This window comes from Epinephelus moara, chromosome 14, assembly GCF_006386435.1.
Source record: "Epinephelus moara isolate mb chromosome 14, YSFRI_EMoa_1.0, whole genome shotgun sequence".
Taxonomy (NCBI): domain Eukaryota; kingdom Metazoa; phylum Chordata; class Actinopteri; order Perciformes; family Serranidae; genus Epinephelus; species Epinephelus moara.
The window spans coordinates 18560673-18581637 of NC_065519.1; the positions used below are offsets into that span (position 1 = coordinate 18560673).

Genomic DNA, 20965 nt, shown 5'->3' on the forward strand with positions numbered 1-20965 from the left:
TGTAATGTTCACTCTCCCCAGCTAAGTATCACCAACCTAACATCTCCTGCTCATTAAGATGTGAAAGGCTTTTGAAGCTTCAAAGTCTTTCCATGTTCCAAAGATTATACAGGAATTGCAATCCACATGAATGCAATTCAAATCAACTACATGCATCTGTTCAGTCAAACAACCTTTGGTACTGTAAAGGTGACATCAACTACATCCACCCAGCAGCACTTGCTGTTCGGAGACCTTGATGGTCTGTTCGTCTTTTCCTGCTGTAAATTATTTTACGAGTTTAATTCATTAAAAGTCAGAGCTCAGATGAATGCATTGTTAATTTGCACCTCAGTGAGATACCTTCATGCTACATCAAACTCTAAATGATGCTCAACTGTTTGACACAAATGCTCTTGCCAGTTTTTTTGTTAATGGATGTGTCTGAAGTTTTTTCACGACAAAGGTCAACGTAACTGCTGGAGACACCAGCGGGCAAAGCCATAGCCAAGAGTGGTTTGTTGGGCAGTATTTTTTCAGACTCTATATATTTAGATTTAACTACTTTTTTTTGTATTTCCTGCAACAGAATTGCATCCATGGCAGTTTTTAGAAGGCCTTAAAGCATATCTGGGTCTCACCCAGTCGCATTTGGGCAGTGACTTGCAGCATCAGACACTGATGAAAAAAGCTCTCCTTTAATGTCGCCATAACAGATCGGTTGCTGTTATAGTTTAACGGCCCTCAGCGACGTCAAGGGGAAACACCGTAGGTGAGCAGTGTTCGCATCCAGTAAGATTATAAAACCAAACCCTGTTCTTTTTCCCCAAACCTAACCACGTGTTTTTATCGCCTAAACCCAACCACGTGTCTTCATTGTTGGAGGAAAAAAAAAGGTCAATTTGCATTGTTGTACTGACGTAGTGCTTTTATTTTGAAAGAGACTGTATGTAAACTGTAAATTTCCTGTGAATATGGAAGTGTATTTTGAAAGAAGACAATGCATGTAACAGGCAGAACTTGACACAGCATCCCAGAACATCAACAGCCAACGCACCCAGGGTACCTTTCAGCTCGTACCTAGATGTAGAAGGCCCAGGATCAAATGTCAATATGTAACGAGGTCGAAGTGAGAATGTGTTGAATTGCCAGAAAAAAATGTTTGCATTGATCATTTCTGCAAACCAAAGATACGTTACTGTACATCTGCACATTAATTTAAAACGAATACATCAAAACTTCACGTTTTTGACACTGTGTTGAAGGTGTGGTTAGGTTTGGGCACAAAAATCACTTGGTTATGGTTTGGACAAGATCATGTTTGGGCTCAAAACACTCTTGTTTGGTGGTTCAAAAGCTTCTGGAAAAGCAAGGATGGGTTGATGAAATACACCAAATGCCGCTGGGAAACACTGCAGCATGTTGGTAAAAAAAAAAACACCCAGGTTTGGTGGCACAGGGCCATGATGTGCGCACAGGGTCACCAAAAGACAACCAGTGTTGTTAGTTTACAAACAGCTTGGCAGGCGTCCACCCATAACCGCCACCTCCCAATGACAAAGTCAGCTTCTATAATACGTCACTTTAGAAACATTATTATGAAACATGCAAATGTGATGTATTCACGGTCTGCAGAAATGTACAATACAAACATTTTCCTCTGGCGACTGAGCTCACTGTCCAGTTAACTACATAAACAAAGTTTAAAAAACTAAGTCATTCATTTGTTTGAGAGTATTTATTTTTGGTGTCCAGGCAGAGCTTCCCTGAGGTAGGGTGGTGACCTACAACTCTGATCTCATTATTTGGCCGCGGCCCTGCCAGCAAGGACGAGGTAATGACTGGAATTAATTGTTGGGGTCTTTGGTTGGAGGAAAGAGATCACGATGTCTGAGTGGAAGTGGGATTTAAACGTACTCATGCAGACGTCCACACTGACCTATCTCCATTTATCAAAAATAACAGACCTTAGCTCCAACTTGTCCATTATCGTATAATATCTTTATAATGTGTCATCGTCATTACAGCATGACAGTGACAGGGGTTAGATTTTAAGAGGAGGAGAATACAATGTTATAGCTCTGGAACACGTGTTGTGGACATGAGGTTGATAGGAAGACCTAAGGGCATGACCTACTGACCTAAGGACGGCCTACTGACGGAAAGATCTGTAGAAAACACCTGAGGCATGTTCAAATGCACCCACATGATTTCACAAGACCCACACGGCTATGACATATGACTGGTCAGGACATTTGGATAAGACTTTGAATGCAAGAATTATGTGTAACTCATCTAAATAAGTTATTAAGATAGACACAATAAATGAAGATGTTTCTTTTTCAGCTCCAGCAGGTGTTACATTCAGAATACAGGTGAAGGAAAAAACAGTAGGAGCTGTCCGTGGTCCTGATATAGAAGTTGTTGTCTGTATGACACTGGAAACTGAAATCTTAAACTGTCAAGGATTTGTGTAAAAACGAGGATCGTTCAAGCACTCAAACTCATCACTTTCTGGGGTAAAGTGCTTTCAAAAGACGTATTAATTTGGACTGAGATGATGAAGATGAAGCAACGAACGCCACCTTTGTTTTCCTGTTCATTGGTTAGGTTTTCAGACTGTTTTCCTGTACTTTCTTCAGTACAGTTCACAATTGTGCACACGTTTTCCCCCAGTGAAACTTTTATTGCATTGAATCATGATCACTCACATCATGTTTATGGGTAAAATTATGTTTAAATCCTTACTTTGAATTACAAACTTTAAGTTAAAGTTTTACGACTGAAAGGTCGAGGCCCAAAAACATCATCTAAAACAATGCCTCAAAACTGTATATTCCTGCTGTTAACAAAGCCAGCTGAGCACCACAGATGTGGACAGTTTAAGTGTGATTCTGGAGAAAACTGGCCGCACTGTAAGTGACAAGTCAATTTCAATTAAAAGTTTCAGATGAGGACATGACTAAAAGCAGAAGGGGAGATATGATTGCTGCGGCCGCTTGAGATGAGAAAAGAATATATTGCAGCAGATTCATTACTGGGAGTCATTTCAGTTCCTCAGTTTGGGAAATGGACATTGTCCTGGTCTGTGTGTGTGTGTGTGTGTGTGTGTGTGTGTGTGTGTGTGTGATTTCTTTTTCTTTTTATCAGAGTCGGATAGCATAATTTATATATTTCCTGACAAGACTAGTAATTCATTTCACAAAATTCATCAGGGCATGGAACAGATTATTGGTCCATTGTTGCCTCAGTGAAGGCAATGATACCCCTTTATCCACCAACGTGGAGCCGCTTCTGTTCAGGTTCCTAAACCTAATTTTGAACTGTTCAGAGCTTGACCTGAATTGCAAACCGTGATGACATCAGTGGGCGTGTCATATTCTACAGGTTGGAAAAAGCAGATGGAGAAGTCAAGTGAAACTGTAAATACCTGTGATAATGGAACAAATGTTTGCAAGTAATCAGTGTAACACACAGTTTTGCTGTTCACCTCTGTCATGCATTGTATTGCGACCTCCATTGATGACACATCCTGGTGGAAACGCGGGCTGATGCGCAAAACAGCACCAATGTTCCAAGAATCCTGAACAGAATTGGTTCAAGAACCAGAGCTAATTTGGTGGAAAAGGAGTACGGGTGAACTCGGGAACTGGCACAGAACACTGGACGAGAGTGAGAGGTTCACAGTTTCATGTGTAACTGTCAGTGACCCAATGTCAATATCCATGACAGCTGTTTTCACACATCAGAAGTGCCAAAAATGGCAGGATTCAATGTGTGTGAACTCCTCACACTGAAACTTACATTCATGAAATATCAAAAGAAGCACCATTACATATTATTAAATAACGCTATGACATTTACATGCAATGAATGAAATATAGTGGCACCACTTCCTAATAAAGCACTCATTACAGGGGGTTTATAAGTGGTAATTTATGGCTCTATTAATCATTTAGAAATGGCCGATCATATTCTGTGTTATGACTTTAATGAATGGAAAAACTGAAGCATAGACCTGTATCAACTGTGTGAGCTTCAATTAAAATATGGCAACACTTTAATTTGTCCTATCTAGCATTTATAGACTTATAAACATGTTTACATACAGCTTATAACTGCAAGATTAGGAGACTTAAAGTGTTATCAAAAGGCATGTGACAAAGTAAATGCTGACGTGGTGTCTATATCCCTTATTAATGCCTTATTAACATTAATAAGACTTGATAGCTTATTAAAAGTCTGAAGTTTTGACACTTTATTAATGACTGTACAGCCAAGTCACCAGAAGAAATTGTTGGCACTGCATGTTTCTGCAAATCAGGGATGAGTTTCATATGTGTTATATCAACATCTCTACAATGAAGTAGTATATATCTTCAGGAGGTGGAAGGGATGGTGGATGGCATGAATCCTTTGCCAGATGGACAACAAAACCATTTGTTTTTTAGTGATTCATTACTGCATTTCCAGCAGATTTTTAATGACCAAACGACAACCCGTCACTGTGTTTCCAACGGGGATAGCTGCTGAAAAGCAATTGTTTTTTGCTGAGCCATCAATCAATTTTCTGCTGGTATAATGCCATGAAAAGTGGCTGTTGGTTAGAAAGCCATCGCTGCATTTCCTGTCAGTACATTGCCAAGAAAGTTTTTTTTTTTTTTTTTTTTACCAAGTCATCACTGCGTTTTCCAGCGGGGACTGGGCTTCCAAGTAGAATGTTTTAACCCACAACATTATTGTTTCCTAATACATAATGATGTGCAAATGTTGCATATGGATAGTTTGCAGAAACGTAGATGCTAACATTTATTCTGGCAGCTGGGTTGGACTCTACTGTTAAACCAGCCAGAGAGATGTTTCACAATCTGGCAACCAAAAGTTGTTTTACAATGGATCTATATGTAACAGGTGGACTCCAGTGTTGTCTGCGTTGTGTTGATATAACGAGGCGATCTCCCTTTATTCAATTCAATTACAACCATATAACTCGAGCCCCTCTCCCATGGAGCACAACAGCAAAAAGGGCGGCCATGTTACATTCAGTTCAGTCCAATAAAACACAGGAATTATACCTGACAGCAAGAGGTAAAAACAAAATCCTCCATCAGTTATGACAATATAACTCCAGCCCCTACACAAATTAAGCGACACAGGTTTGCATATTATGAACTTCTAAACGTAGCATAAAACCTGAAAAATACTGCGGAAGCAATGTCGCTTACCTCTCCCATCAACAAGAAAAGGGGAGAGGTAAGGCGGGAGACACCCCTTTATAGGTGAGGTACCCCCAAAGGTGAACGTAGGGGTACAGAAACTGAGTGTCAGATGTTCCATATATTGATTATGGAGGCCTGGAGTGTGTCAGGTAATAACAACTGAAACAAATTTTGTGTAATTATAATACTTAATATTACAGATGTGAATTTGACTTACAAAGTATTGGTGCTGATAAAAATTTGTAAACCTGTTATAAATAGTGCATTATTTGAAATTGGTGCCAGGTGTTATGATAACAGTGACAGCCTCAGATTTTTATTCTCTAATATAAAAGTATTTTTCCCATTTCAAATCACAATCTTCATATGGTGCACAACGTGTGACAAATGAGACGCACTGGGCACTATGACCCAGCAGATAGCCTACTCTTCATAGAGAGAGAGAAAAAACAAGGCTGTGATCAGTGGTGTTTGTTTGATGTCAGAGTCTGTATAAAACTGAGACTTTGGGTTGGCTCACCATTCAACCACAGGGGGCCTGAGGAAACACAGCTCTGGAGAACTTCTGCCCTACATGCGGATTATCTGTGACATTCTCCCAGATGTTGGGACACCAGGACGCACTGCTCACCATTCACGCGCACACACTCTTCTTCTTCTGCCTTGTATGTTGTGCGCAGCAGTTGAGAAGTTTTCTTTTATGGCTACAAAACGGAAAACTTTGAAAAGCGGGGAATGGATATTTGCTTCTACAATTTGGCACCTGCATGTTAAAACCTGATGTAGCAGAAGAAAATGAGGAAGGAAGGAATCCATGTTTATGCTGGAGACTGATTAGGCCGTTTATCTGACCGGATGGCACGGATAAGGCTACGTCCATCAAGAGAAAGGGCACCTTAAATGTCAGACATCTCAGAGGGTGACAAAATATGAGAACAAGTGACTAAAAGTTATGGAGAGCTCCGGTCAAGTCGAGCCAACTCAGCCGGTGAACACCACAAACGACAGTTTTATAACAGAGACATCCGCTGTGGATGTGGGCGAAGAGAGTCTCGCCTATCAGATCAGTCTGGCGGTGATTCTCTCCGTTATCACACTCGCCACCACTTCATCCAACGCATTCGTCATCGCAACTATCTCCCAGTCCAAGAAACTACAAACTCCTGCGAACTTTCTGATCGCCTCCCTGGCCGTCACTGACCTGCTGGTGTCCATCCTGGTGATGCCCATCTGCGTCCTGTACACCGTCATCCACACCTGGACGCTGGGGCAAATCGTGTGCGACATCTGGCTCTCCTCGGACATAACGTGTTGCACGGCGTCTATCCTCCACCTGTGCGTAATCGCTTTGGATAGGTACTGGGCCATCACGGACGCGGTAGAGTACTCCAAAAAGCGCACGCCGGGGCGCGCCGCCGGGATGGTGGCCACAGCCTGGGTCATCGCCATCTCCATCTCCCTGCCGCCTCTCTTCTGGAGGCAGGTGAAGGCGGAGGAGCTGACCAGCTGCAGCGTCAACACGGATCATATTTTCTACACCATCTACTCCACCTTCGGGGCTTTCTACATCCCCACCTTGCTGCTTATTGTCCTCTACGGACGGATATACGTCGAGGCTCGGAAACGCATCCTGAAGCAGTCCCCAAAGAAGGTGGGGAAGAGACTCACCTCGGCGCACCTGGCCACCAACTCCCCAGGATCCGTGGCGTCCACGACCTCTCTGCAGTGCGGGAGACACGACACTCCGTCCAGCGACACCGGCTCCTCAACAAGCGAGAACCAGGTGAAAGTGACCGTGTCGGACGCGCTTTTGGAGAAAAAGCGCATCTCAGCAGCCAGAGAGAGAAAAGCCACTAAGACTTTGGGGATAATCCTCGGCGCTTACATCGTTTGCTGGCTGCCGTTTTTCATTTACACACTGGTGGTGGCCACGTGCGAGACGTGTTTTAATCCTGAGTTATTTGACTTTTTCACCTGGCTGGGATATCTGAACTCCCTCATCAACCCCATCATATACACAATGTCCAACGAGGACTTCAAGAAAGCTTTCCAGAAACTTGTGCGCTTCAGATGCTGCAGGTCGTGAACGAATGTTACCTTCAGTCTCCAATAAGATTTATTTGTGTATTTATTTTTGGATATGAAGTGTGGGATTATAGAATAGCGAGAATGCCATACACATTTCTGGGACTCATAGACATTATAAGATGTGCATGCAAAAGAAAAAACAGTCATTTGGTGCAGTGTGGAGATTAAAATGTGGAGTTAAATTGTTTCCATCATTTCCATAGATTTAAAGCGCTCACCAATGCGCTGCAAACTTCTCTTAAAAGATTGTTTTAATTAAAAAACAAGATTTAATATTGAGAGAGTGGCGGTGTTGGAGAAATCCAACTTTACGCACCTCGCAAAATCACTTAAACGTGTCATGGAGTTCCTCTTGGTGAGCAAATTTGCTTATATGATAAATTCGGTGATGGATTTTAAGTATTCTGTATGGATTAAGATGGTGCAGTATGTTAAACAACAGAGATCAGAGTCAAAATTATATTTAAAAAATGACTACCCAGGATCCTTTTTGCATTATGTGTACAAATATGGTAGTTTAATTTGTAAAACTACATCCACAATATGTCTATGTACTCTGAGAAATGACAACAGTGGTATATATTTTTATTATGGTCATGGACTGCTCGCCGCTATGCTGTATGGCTATCCTTTGTCATTTAGACAGGCTCACCAATGCAGCAGAAAAAAAAGGAAAAGATTCATATCAGTGTCAAACAAAGAAACTGTAGCTGATATTTACCCAGCAGAGCTGAAAGCTGATCATAAGTTCAATTTTGCTGAACAAACATCACCTTGTTTTACTTTGTGTGTGTGTGTGTGTGTGTGTGTGTGTGGGTCTGTTTGCTGCTACATTGAATCTGTATCTACAGTATGTTATGTTCATGTGTGAAATGGTTTGCCATCTCCCGGCTATAAAGAGTGATTTAAACCGTAGGCCTGCAGAGCTACAAAAATAACGCAGAGGATTTGTGAAATAAAAGTATGTTGTTCTAGGATTTTATCTGTTCTCATTCAGAGATGCTGTGCAATAAAGGCTTTAAAGTATTTGGTACAAGTGTTCAATGAGTGGGAGTTTTAATGCAGTTTTAAATCAAGACTCAAATAGGTTTCTTTCATTATTGTTGGTATGTTGAAAGCAGCACAGATACTCTCACAGATGACTTGTGGTTTTGTTGTTACCTTGAAACGAATTGAGAGATTAGAGCGCTGGCCCCGGCGTCTCACCACCATGTCACAATGAAATCCAACAGCCTTTTGAGGCTCTCCCAGAACGTGGCAGAGCATTCAATAGCACAGATCAATTTAGATGAATGTGCGTCATTTCACATTAGCCCCTCTTGACGTTCCTCTCCAATGTCACGATGAGGGAGTCTGCTGTTGCTGAGATTCTCACTGAGGTTTCAGCTCGCCTTCGTCCTCCTGCCCTTTCCCATCTCTCCGCTGCCTTCCTGCAGCCAGAGGAGGACACGATCTGTCACAGTTCAGTAAGTCATGAGAGTGACAGTGGGCTATGCTCTTCCAGTGTGCTTCACACACACACAGGAAGGGGGGCACTCATATTGTTGACACCCGAGTGGAAACACATACACACACACACACACATGCTTTACATATATGAATTTTCATATGGCTTGTCATGCATGAAAGATGAGTGCACCTGAGCAGACATTTGCAGCGTTTCCTGGATTATGGTAGTTAATGGCATGTTGACAGACTGACAAAAGTGCATCTTATGATATATAATGTATACATATATTTTTCCTCACTGCATTAGACATAATTAAAAAAAACCTCTGCTGGATAATGAGCAATAGCAAGCCCTTACATGCTTGTAGATCATCCATGTACATCAACAAGAGCTCTTAGAACATAATTATTAAGTCTATGTTTAATTATGAGCCTCATTAGAAGTAAACAATATAAGCTTATAAAAGCACCTCAAATTATAGTCACCTGAGGCTCAAAAGACCAAGTGTTAGTCAACAGGGTCTCTGAACAACACTAGTGCATGATTCACAGCTGCGGTTGACCTTATTCTTAAGAAGTTTTTTTTTAAAAAATCAGTTGATACTGAAGGTTGATCCAAATCACATCCAAATTTTCAAGCTCAAGACCAAAGTCTTGGTAAGGCAAACGTCCATCAGAGCAAAAAACAGATTCACAATACATAATGTAACAGGATGGCTGGAAAGCATGCCGGGGAGAGGGATGTCTGGGGTGCTTTGCATGACCTGCTGCTTTGATGACCCACGACTCAACCCTGGATAAGTGGTTGAAAATGGATGGATGGGTGGACTACTTGAAAAAAGAGGAGGACATATTGGGTACAATGTGAGGTTATACACAAGAAGACACACATCAGAATGTGGTCTACATTGCATTCCTTTTTGTCGTTTTAAAAACCACATGCTAAGACTTCACTTCACCTACTTATGCCCATAGCCACAGATGGAAGTACAGTTGTTCACAAATGCATTAATAAACACTTACTTCTGCATTATAGTGTGCTATAAAGCAAGTCTTAAAAGTTTTATAGTGCTCATAAATAGTAAATGAATGTATAACACAGAGTAACCTACGTCCTGTGTGGTCTGCAGTCTTTTCTTTGGGACATTATGTGTTTTATTGGTGCATGGTAGATTGTTTTAAGGTGGTGGGTGTTGTGTTTTTAATTCACATGGATGTTTACCTGACAAAGACGTTGTAGGTTGAAATGTTACATTAAATGAGTACTTTCGGATAACAATGACAGATTCACAATGCACAGAAAAAAAGATCAGAATCGATATAGAAGAATCAAAGATGTTGCCTTTTTTTACGCCACTTATTCTTCTTCCTCGTCAAAACCTGGTGCCTACATTACCCACAATGCAACGTGACTAATGAGCTCTAAGTAAAGTTCGGTCAGGAAGATAATACTTTTAATTCTCAGGCTGTAAGTATCTTTCTCACTTTCTCATTGCACTTATGCTCTATCACTGTCTCTAGGTGTCATTGTCTGGGTAGGTCAGTTGGGTCATCAGCTGATTCACGATCAACCAATAGCACAGCGACACACCTTCTCTGTCAGCCTATCATCTTACTGCTCCTCATTTTAAATATTCTGCCATAGTTCTTTTTTGTCCCCTTCGTGCGCGTCCTCCACCGTCCACCACCTCGTCTTTACGGATTCATCAGCCTCATACACCTCAGCAGCCTCAGAATCATCAGCCACCACCAGTGTCTGGACTCCAAGAGGGGATTTGTCCTGCTGCCACTCAGACACCCTCGATCACAGAGTATCTCCCTCTGGTGTCCAAGTGCCAAAGACTTCTGTTAAATCTTAACAGCACAAATCATCTATTAATCTGTACACCTTTATTCTGCATTAAATATTATCTTTGCTTCATTCTTCTGTCTCTCTTGATTAAACTGACAATTCGGTCAGAGATGCAAGGGTGTGATGCCAATAGCAGCTGATGTAGCCTTGAGCTGTGGGCCAGTGTTGTGTCGTTCGCGAACGAATCGTTCAAAAGAACGAATCTGTTTAGTGAACGTACTGAACTGAATCACTTCTGGAACTGATTAATTCATTTCTCAATTCAGTTGAGTTCAGCAGCGAGCGTGCAGGCCAGGAGTGGAACTGCTGATTTGGTCCATGCGATGAATCACTTGCGAGGCCGCCAGGGTGCAGGGAGGGACTGCCTACCGCGTGACGAATCACTCGGTGAACGACGTAACCCCAGTCCCTGAGTGATTCAAATCATTTCTTCTCAGCGATACACTTTCATAGGGACCGTTTTCTCCAAGCTAATGGCTAATGTAGCCAGGAGTCAAGCCACATGGACACAATCACACACCTCCCCTTTAGTTTTTTGTTTTTTTCTGGGCTTTTTGCCTTTAATTGACAGGACAGTGTGTGAAATGGGGAGACAGAGAGAGAATGAAAGACTGGCACGCAGCAAAGGGTAGCAGGCCTGACTCAAACCCGCGATGCCTCTGTACATGGGGCGCTGGCACTATCCACTTCTCTACCGACGCCCCACCTCCCCATTGTTTTAACCGACTTACTTTCCAGATAATCAAACTTAAAACATTAGGCTGGCCAGTAATGAGACTCACTAGTGCAGGGCAGACGCAGCAGCAGCTCAGACCTGTATCAGTTCAGTGAGTCGGACTACGCAGTACACAGTCAGGGCACTGAACAAATCTTTTGAATGAATCTTTTTAATGAACTGATTCTAGTGATTCAGTAACATCTAAAGAACTGCTTTGCCCATCACTACTGTGGGCTACAAAGGTCTGGTAAGCTCACTACTTTTTAACTCCACACCCCCAGATTTTTTTTTTCATTTTCAAACTTAAAGCCCACAGACTCATTTGACACTGACTAAAGTTCTTCCTGGAGTGACAAAGCCTTTATACAACTTATTCTGCGTCTAGAACCAGCCAAGACCTGTAAATGAAGTTCCCTTTTAAAATATTGTGAGCTTGATTATTCTATTCCATGTCGTTACACAAACAGGACAGCACAGGTGCTCATACTGTCGATATCACACAGTCTTCTGAGTGCATGCCGAGGTTGACACAGAGCAGAGCTGATCCATTATGGATCAGATAAATCTTTCATGCTGAGAGATTATTGATGTTTAGCAAACAGGGTTTATGATTCTGTGTATTCAAAGAAGTATTGCATGGCTCATGTAGGTACCACTGCTGTACCTCCAGCTGCAGAACAGTACACATTATCCTTTTGTTGACACGGGGTGATTGCATTGTGCAAGCAAATATATTAATTATACAGCCCTGTTTTTTTTCTCCCCCTGGAGCTGTATATGCTGCATTACTGGTTTGGTACAGGTCTGCTGTGGAGTGAAGGACGTTGCTGATGTAACAGCTAGCGAGGCTGAACACATGGATAATGAACCTATAAAATATTCTTGCGCTGGATGTAGTTTTGTTTAACAGCTTTATTGTTTCACCCTTTCTGGTCAAAGACGGTTCGCAGCATCCATCACCTGAAAAATGGAGGCGTAGGGGCCCATCTGCTATTAATAAATTACCTATCCAAGGTGATTACAATTGACCTTGACAGGAAGGAGAAGGAGTCAGCATGGGAAGGTGAGGAAAGGGTGAAAAACAATTAGATGTCAGTTTTCGACCAGGTTAATTCTGCTGCCGATGGTGACCAATCCTGCAGCTCACAAGGCATCAAGATGCATCTTTTTATCATTTACATCTACTCTTAAAATGGTATGAAAACATGAGCCAGGTTTACCTGTAAAAATATACCCTGAATCACAGCTACAGTCTCTCAGGATCAGCCCTGTATGGTTACACCTGCTCACTTGCATTGTAATTGCACAAATATAACAGCCCCTACAGTGTGGGAATCCATCATATTAAAACAATTGTAATCAATACCTATTGGCAGAACCATAAATCTATGGTCTACTCTCATCAATGCCTGGTGATAACAAGATGTTACGGAGCTAAGATTGGACAGTGGAGTCGAAGGTGGAGCAATTCGCCACCTTATTTATGCCCACTAAACACACCTCAGCTCATGTGTGAACGAGGCTTTCATCGAGAAGTGCACACTGTGCGTTATTGTGCACGTGTGTGAGTTCAAGCCAGACCCCTCAGTCAAGCGTGTTCTTTCCGTGCTTCACTGCAGATCCATCGCCACAAGCTGTTTCAACAAAGTGGGTTAGTTTAAAGGCTCGCAGCACTTTGAATTAGCTTCTCCTCCAGCTCACCTACAGTGCATGTCTACTGATATGTTCCTCTGAATCATACTGAAAAATGGGATTCCCCTGCAGTCTAAAATTGAAGGGAAGGAAGAAACATGCTGTATTTTGCTGCCTTTAGCTAGAGAATTCTGGAAACTGAGTGAAATAATCTCACCGTACTGGTGATCCAAATGACTGGCTGCGTTTACACCTGTGGGACTGTCACTGGTGGAGCTCGGTGAATCTATCACACTTAACCTCCACTCTGGCCTGACAAGCAATATATCAGCAAATTAGGCAGTCATATGTAGTGGTGGTGGAGGAGATGGGCATGCGGCTGTTGCTGTATGATCCATTACATTATACTGCATGAGCGTCACTGGTAACAGGCTCTCAATGGATCACCAGTAAGAAAAAGAAATGCGTAATAAGGGTGTCCTCTGTTTACCTGCATATTCTGCATAAAAAAACCTTATAACTCAGATAACGGTGTCTTTTTGTGTGTGTGTGTGTGTGTGTGTGTGTGTTTAATCAGGAATCAACACTTGAATTTGTTAAACCTTTTCAGTCTCTGCTGTTGCGCAACCGCCTGTCAGCAGTCCATTCTCACCGTTCTCACCAGAAGCACATCTCTCCACGCCGGCCAGCAAGCTTGCTCCTCTGCTCTTTTCTAATCACACAGAGTTCTGTCTCTGTCTGCTTGTGTGTGTGTGTGTGTGTGTGTGTGTTTACTCGTCTCTCACTTGCTCTCTGTGTAGACAAAGCTGACAAATACATGGAAGCACTGGCTGCATATTTTATCATTTCAAGCATATCTGATATATATCGTTTATATCGTTAAAATAGATTAACAGGGGGTTTTCTTGCCAGATTCACTCACGGCACACAGAAAAAATAGATGTGACGCCAAACTATTGCTCAAGATCGCAAACCAGCTGCTGAGCTCAAGGCCACGGCACATGTGAACCTGTGTGAACAGCCCAACTGGTCAACATGGGCACCGAAAAAGAAGCAGACAGCGCTTCCCGGCGCTTCTGCATCCAGTGTGAACCTGGCTTTAGTTTAGTTTAGTTGACAAGAATTCAAATACAGCAGTGAAAATACAGGCCTATATGACATCGTCAAGGGTGACACGATAAAGTCCAGGTCTTATTTCTATCTTATTTCTATCCTTCAACTGCACAACAAGATGGAGACAGACGTACAACGGCCAAAGCAGAAAACACTCGACCACAGTGCACCACATCCCAACACAGCGACCCACCCACAAATTTCCGTGCAGCTGCAGATGAAAAAGTCAATACGAGTCTCATGCCTGTGTCATAGATTGCGTATAAAGACAGATGGCATGATAGCTCCTCAAAAATGAAGCCAAAATATCTCAATCGCCCCCTGGTGGCTGGCTGCAGTATAGGTCATAAACCCCACTCCCTCCATGTTAGCGGAACAGACATGGGCCAAATTAAAAGATCAAAGTACACATCAAATTTATTTTTCCCAGAGATGGTTTTTGTCATTTTAGGTAGTTCTTATCGCGCTGATGTGTGCTCAAGAGTTCATTTTCCTGGTAAGTTTTGTTTTAGTGGTTATTTGATGCCATGAAATGGGATCTGACACCATTAACAGATGTGTGTGTCAATCAGCGTGCTCATGATCAAAGGTGCTGCTCACCATTGGGTCAGATGGGTGCTTGGGTGGCTGACTGCTACTGCACAGACTCTGGCTCCAAATGACGTTACCAGCATATGACAGCCTTTGTACCTGGGAAATTTTGGCTTCATTTTTGTACAGTGGGATGAAGTGGTCATTGGTCTGTGCATGTGGTTAGCCTAGCTTAGCATAAAGACAGGAAATGAGGGAAACAACTGGCCTACCCCTTGTCGAAATTAAAAAATACTACCACCAATTTCTTTAAAGCTTACTACAGTAATTGATTTAGTAATAAAATAATGGATAGATATGACAGTGGCATCAGTCTTTTCCATTAACTCTTGACAAAGCGAATAAACTCAATTTCCAAAATATCAAACTATTAATTTGCAAGGAAATGCTGTTATTTCTTAACCTGGATTTTTTCCTCAGAACTGTGTCCAACCTGGTTATGAGTGATGCCAACTTCACACTCATCAACATTGTTTTTGATATTCAGGAAAAGTGACTCAGCAGTGCATAGAGGGGCAAGAAGTGCAAGTCTTCTAAATCTCTCCCAATAAGCTTCAGCTTTACATAAATCATTTAAGATGCTTGTCTTTGAGACGGAGGACAGAACACAGAAAGTAGCCCTCTGGGTTTGGCTAGTTCTTGTGGTTAACCAGCCTGGTCTCACACAAGGGGAATCAAAAATCACCACTTGGGCAGGCCACTTTTGTGTCTGTGAGAGATACACCCTGAGGTCCCCATCAAGGTCATGCTTCCTTGTTTTCAGTTTTGTTAGTATTTCCTGTTTTATTTTGACACTTACCCTTGTCTCTCATTTCAGGTACTTCACTTCCTGCCCCTGTGTGTTTCCCTCCTGTGTGATTACCTGCCCCACTCTGATTGGTTTCACCTGTCTCTCATTACCCCTCCTCCCTTGTGTATTTAGTCCACCTGCTGCCCTTTGTCTGTGCCAGTTTGTTCTATTTTTTCTTGAGCACACATTCTAGCCATCTCTTCCTAGTGTTCTCTAAGTTTTTGATCAGATATTTTGCATTTTTGCATTCTGCTTAAGCCCCTAGCCTTTGGACACTTTTGTTTGTATTTTTGGACTGTTTTTCTGTGCTCCGACCTTTATTAAAGACCTTGTGTTTTTGAGTCCTGCGACTGAGTCCTCTCTTTGTTGGTACCAGTCTGATACAGGGTTTCAACCAACTCCAATGTAAAACCATCTGTGTCATTATTAGACTTATGGACATAGTATAAAGAGCAAGAAAGTCTGGAGGAAGGTACAGAACTTTTACCCTGGAGAGGTGTTTGTGTCCTATGTGAAACTTTAAGTCAGCATTGAGTAATTTTGTAATATGAGTCCTTGTCACATGAGTAGACTGATGTGACTAATGTCAACCATGATCTTCTCCTAACCCTAATCAAGTAGTTTTGTTGCCTAATCTAACAGCTGACCCCTGCGTCAATATACAATGCAAAATGCTGCCTGCCCAAGAGTCAAAATATGACGAGGACAGATGAGATCATGTTGGGTTAACTGCAGGTATCGACTTCTGGGGCATCTACATAGCTGTGAGTCGCTTTCAGAAGCAGGTTGAACCCAGGTTTAAAAAACTGAAATTTTCTTTTAAGGACGGCATGGTGATGCAGTGGTTAGCACTGTCGCCTCACAGAAAGAGGATTCCTGATTCAAACCCAGGGTGGGGGAGCCCTTCTAAGTGGAATTTACATGTTCTCCCCATGTCAGTGTGGGTTTTCTCCAGGTACTCTGGCTTCCTCCCACAGTCCAAAGACATGCAGTTTAATTGGTGACTCTAAATTGTCCGTAGGTGTGAATGTGAGCGTGAATGGTTGTCTGTCTCTGTGTCAGCCCTGTGATCGTCTGGCAACCTGTCCAGGGTGTACCCCACCTCTCGCCCAGTGTCAGCTGGGATAGGCTCCAGCCCCCCCACGACTCCTAACATGATAAGCAGTTTCGGAAAATGAATGAAAGAAAATTTTCCATTGAGAGAGGAATTAAAGTCCTTAAAGCAAGGCATCCGAAAATAGGTCTTGAGTGCGTAATTGTTCTATGCATCCTTCCTGAGCTTATGTTGCTGCCGTTAACGAATATGCTGCTACTTGAGCTTTCTATTACTGAGACTCTCAAGGTACAAAGTTAAAAGTAGGAGAGAAAACTAAAGTGTTGTCGAATGAGGAGCTGGTGGGAGTTGGTTGTCTTGTTCGTAGCTGACATTTGTGCCGAACTTGAGATGCCCCTGCTCGGAGGTCAAGCACACTAAACTTTATTCAGTCCTCGTTAAAAGGCAGAGAGCAGAGACTGCTACAGCAGAGAAGATGGCATTTCAGCACAAGAGGTCATTTCATTCCTCTGTATATATCTCACCTTCTCCTTCTCCAGCACTATGCCTCAGATACATTTGCATCTGGTGATACATTACTCTGGCATGAAAGGAGCTTTCTAAGTGATCGTTGCAAACATTTAAAATCCTGGCACACAGTCAAACACAAGTCATTTATGTGTCGTAACTATTTGACCATTATGTCAAAGGTACAATTCCTGTGGTAATAAAGCAACATATTAATGATAAAAACCTCACGCATAGATGGATTTTTGTTTCATCAAGAGCCTTGAAGAATATAAATGAGGGTTTTTTTTCCTCACCTCAGGGATAATTTACATATTGTCTATTAACCTTTTGATATTAAGCATGAGAAGGTGCATTGAGATGGAAACATGACTAGCATGTTTGTAATTTCCCATTTCACAAGCAATAACAACACAAAATGTCACTGAAGCTATTAGCATGAAATTTGCCTGACACAGCCTAATTCAGCCTTCTTTCCTCGTCTGCAAACCTCCGAGCTTCTTGTCAGTCTAATAAGCAACTTTCTCCTCACATGCCCCTTCCCTCTACCTCGCTTTTAAACAAGTTTTCGGCTCATGTCACACAGTTTAACACAGGTTTGGTATTTAAGTTCGGGATCAAGAGTCATTTACCCTGAAGATGCTAATATCAACCTTAAACATTCACCACCAAACTTCTAGTTCTTTATCAGCTTCCACAACAGGCAGCCCAGACACCAGAGGAAAATGTTGGCATTGTACATTTTTTCAAACCCCAGTTGCCTTACATTTGTATGTTATGTCAATGTTTCTGAAGTGACGTAGTTCTGATTACATGTATAAGAGCTGGCTGGCTTTGTCATTGGGAGATAAAGGGATGTTGGATGGTGTGCCGCCTAAGTGAGATGGCTGCCAAGCTGCAGACTTCTGTTTGACTCAAACTAACAACAAAACCGGTTGTTTTACAGCAAGACATTTTTTAGTGGAAATTGTGTTACTGAAACTGGGCCTTTATAGCAAGACATCGTCGCATCCCAAGTCCTCACATATCACCGCTTTGTCATTGGACTTTCAAGTCTACATATTACGTGCTACATATTACAAAAGACATGGTTGAGTTCAGGCAACAAAAGCATGTGGTTAGGTTGGGAAAAAAACATCATGGTATGGCTCAACATTCATATGGGAAGTGAACACCAGGCTCCCAGGTGAAAGTCCAGGGTTTGTTGGACCCATCCACCACTACCCCTCCCACCTGCCTTGTATGGACTTTTCAGCTCCTTATATTAAGTTGTTACCTGCAGTGTTTCAATCTGACGCCATCCAGCGGCATATCCTACCACTGCAACAGGTGCTGCCTGGCTATGTTATGATATGACGCGGGCCAGTTGACCAGTGGCTTATCATTACACTGTGAAAGGTTATGTCCAGTGGCCTAACATGTTGACGCCCCCAGCATACAACTTTTGCCGTCGCTTGTCTGTCGCCAAAATTACTGACAAAGCAGCTATTTCATGACTTCGGAATGAGAATGTGCTGAACCAACTGTACGTTTTAAGCCGAAACATGGTCTTTTCCTAACCAAAAGAACCAAGTTTCAACATACCCACTACATAATAATGTACAGTGTTGCCAACTTAGCAACTTCCTTGCTAGATTTGGCAGCTTTTAAGACCCCTTTAGCAATTTTCTTTTTTTCAAAGCGGCTAGCGACATATCTAGTCATGTCTTGGACAGACCTTAGTTCCTCTCCTTGGAGGGAGTATTTCTCGGTGAATGTGTACAAAAGGAGCTATCTAGACTTATTGTGTAAAGTGGGTGGTACAGAGTAGCAGCACCTTCAGTCAACCAATCATCAGCCTGACAGAGACATAAATGTCCTGTGAATGTGCGACCAATCAGTGATCCCCGTTGTTTTTATTCTAAATGCTTTAACATTACTATCTTAGTTTGACTTTGTTTTGAGAAATAGACAGATAGAGTTTACAATAATGAATTTATTCCAGGTCATGATCATCTCTCTATTGATGATAGCCTACTGTAGTTACAGAGTCGATACAACAGCCTGCATAAAACTGTTTCTTGCTTCTTCCGACTGAAATAGCTGGCAACACTGTCACACAATTCCTTGGATGAAAGGGGAAGAGTGACATTTAATTATTTTTCCGCTCTGTACAAGATAAGCTGAGAAACATGCCTACATTTTTCAAAACAATGCTTCAAGGTGACCTTTGCCAAGCATATCTTCATCTTCTCCTACAGGAACATCCAATCTCCACCAGCTCTGGCGGAAATCAACTGCACTGCCATACAAAGCCAAAATGCAGCAACACATTCAATCAAAATTTAGTGGCTGGTATTTTTTTTGCCATGTGAAAGAAAACATGTTAAATGTGTAGATGCAACAAAATACAGCTAAAACCCAAACTAATCACAGCCAAAGCTACAGAGACAAATCCAGCGAAAGCTGGCAAGAGACAGCCACAGTTAGCATCGGAAGATAAATGATGATTTTAATCTCTTTTCCCCTCAAAGTAGTTAAACTAAAATCTTGGTAATTACAAACAAGGTAGCAGCTAAATCCAGGCACAGGGAATAGAAAATCACAAACTATTACTTTGACTTTTACTAGTTCTGCTAACAAGGTAGTTAGCCTAGCTTAGCTTCTGCCTCTTATGAAATTCAAATTTGATGTGGTTAAGCTCCTGTTAATTAAAAAAAAAAAAATTACAAATATTTTAAAATGTAAATTCATTTATATACATGCCTTAAACTTGTTTCTCTCAGCTTCAGCTTTTCTGTAGCTGTCTGCTTTTGGGGGACAGATTACAAGAAAACTACAATTTCATAGCCTGGGCTTTAATTCGCTTATATCATTGAAATCAACTCGCATATATTTGCGACAGGTCTTTAATTCCTTTCACACAAAACTGTTGCTCAGCAAAGATCAGGAAAATACAATCACATTGTTTATTTAAACCAGTATGAATATTACTTCTTTAAATATTAGGCCTCATTCATTTGATCTAGCTTCAACAGACAGCGCATCAGAGAGAACATGAGATACGGCATACTGACACAACACCACTTTATCCTGTTAAAACAATACTCACAACTTGGATTAATTTTAATGAAAAACCCTTTTAATTATTTTGATCTGAAGACCCTTACAGACTAAAGGAATATGAATACCTTACAGGGTGATCAAGGAGGGTATACGCATGATTTGAGGTAGCCAAAAACCGGCTTTTATACAGCCGAAGAACTTCTATTAAAAAAAAACAAAAACAAAACTGCTTGTCAACCAGACCAGGCCTCTAACTGAGACAGCTGTTTATGTGTCCAAAGTGACTGGGTGTTTAATTGGGACTAGGCCTTTAATTGAAGTGTTACGATAGTTCAGTATGGTTATTAGTGGCCAACACTTGGCTAATAAGCTAGTTCTTGTTAAACGGTAGGCTAATAAATAGGCTCGTTCTTAAAACCACAAACTGTACCTCTAATCGGTTACTCTAATGGATTTGATAGTTTGAAGTTACTGTAATAATGCTTTTGTTGTTGAAGTGAACTGCTCTGTGGCAAACTTGTTTATTAAAAGCGACTTTTAAAATGAAAAAATACAATATTTTACAGCAGCTGATGAAGTTTTTGCATTTGATTCATCATGTTATGCACATCTCTGTCAAAAAAAACCCAAACATATTTCTGAGAATTTGGAATCCATTTTTGGAATATATAAAGGCTACACTCTATTACTATTTTTTCTTTTTCTTTTATAGTTTACATGTTGCTAAAAAAAATAACACCAATAAAAGTATGTTAAAAAGCACATTACTAGCCATGTTTCCATCAGCCTGTTTAGATGCGCATCTAGAAGTATCGCATCGGAAAATTATGATGGAAACGCCAAAATTTGAATTAAAATCCCCTGATTCGCACAAACTAAAATACGCTCGCTTTAGCCAGGTTTTGGTTGATTGGAAAAAATGTTGATT

At 41.6% G+C, this 20965-nt stretch overlaps 1 protein-coding gene across 1 annotated transcript; it reads left to right on the plus strand.

Moving 5' to 3' along the window:
* Window positions 1-5706: 5706 nt before the first annotated feature.
* htr1b (5-hydroxytryptamine (serotonin) receptor 1B) lies at window positions 5707-8310 on the plus strand. The gene has a single exon (XM_050061039.1). It carries the CDS (start codon window positions 6151-6153, stop codon window positions 7282-7284), a length of 1134 nt encoding a protein of 377 aa, XP_049916996.1. The 5' UTR covers window positions 5707-6150; the 3' UTR covers window positions 7285-8310.
* Window positions 8311-20965: the final 12655 nt, after the last annotated feature.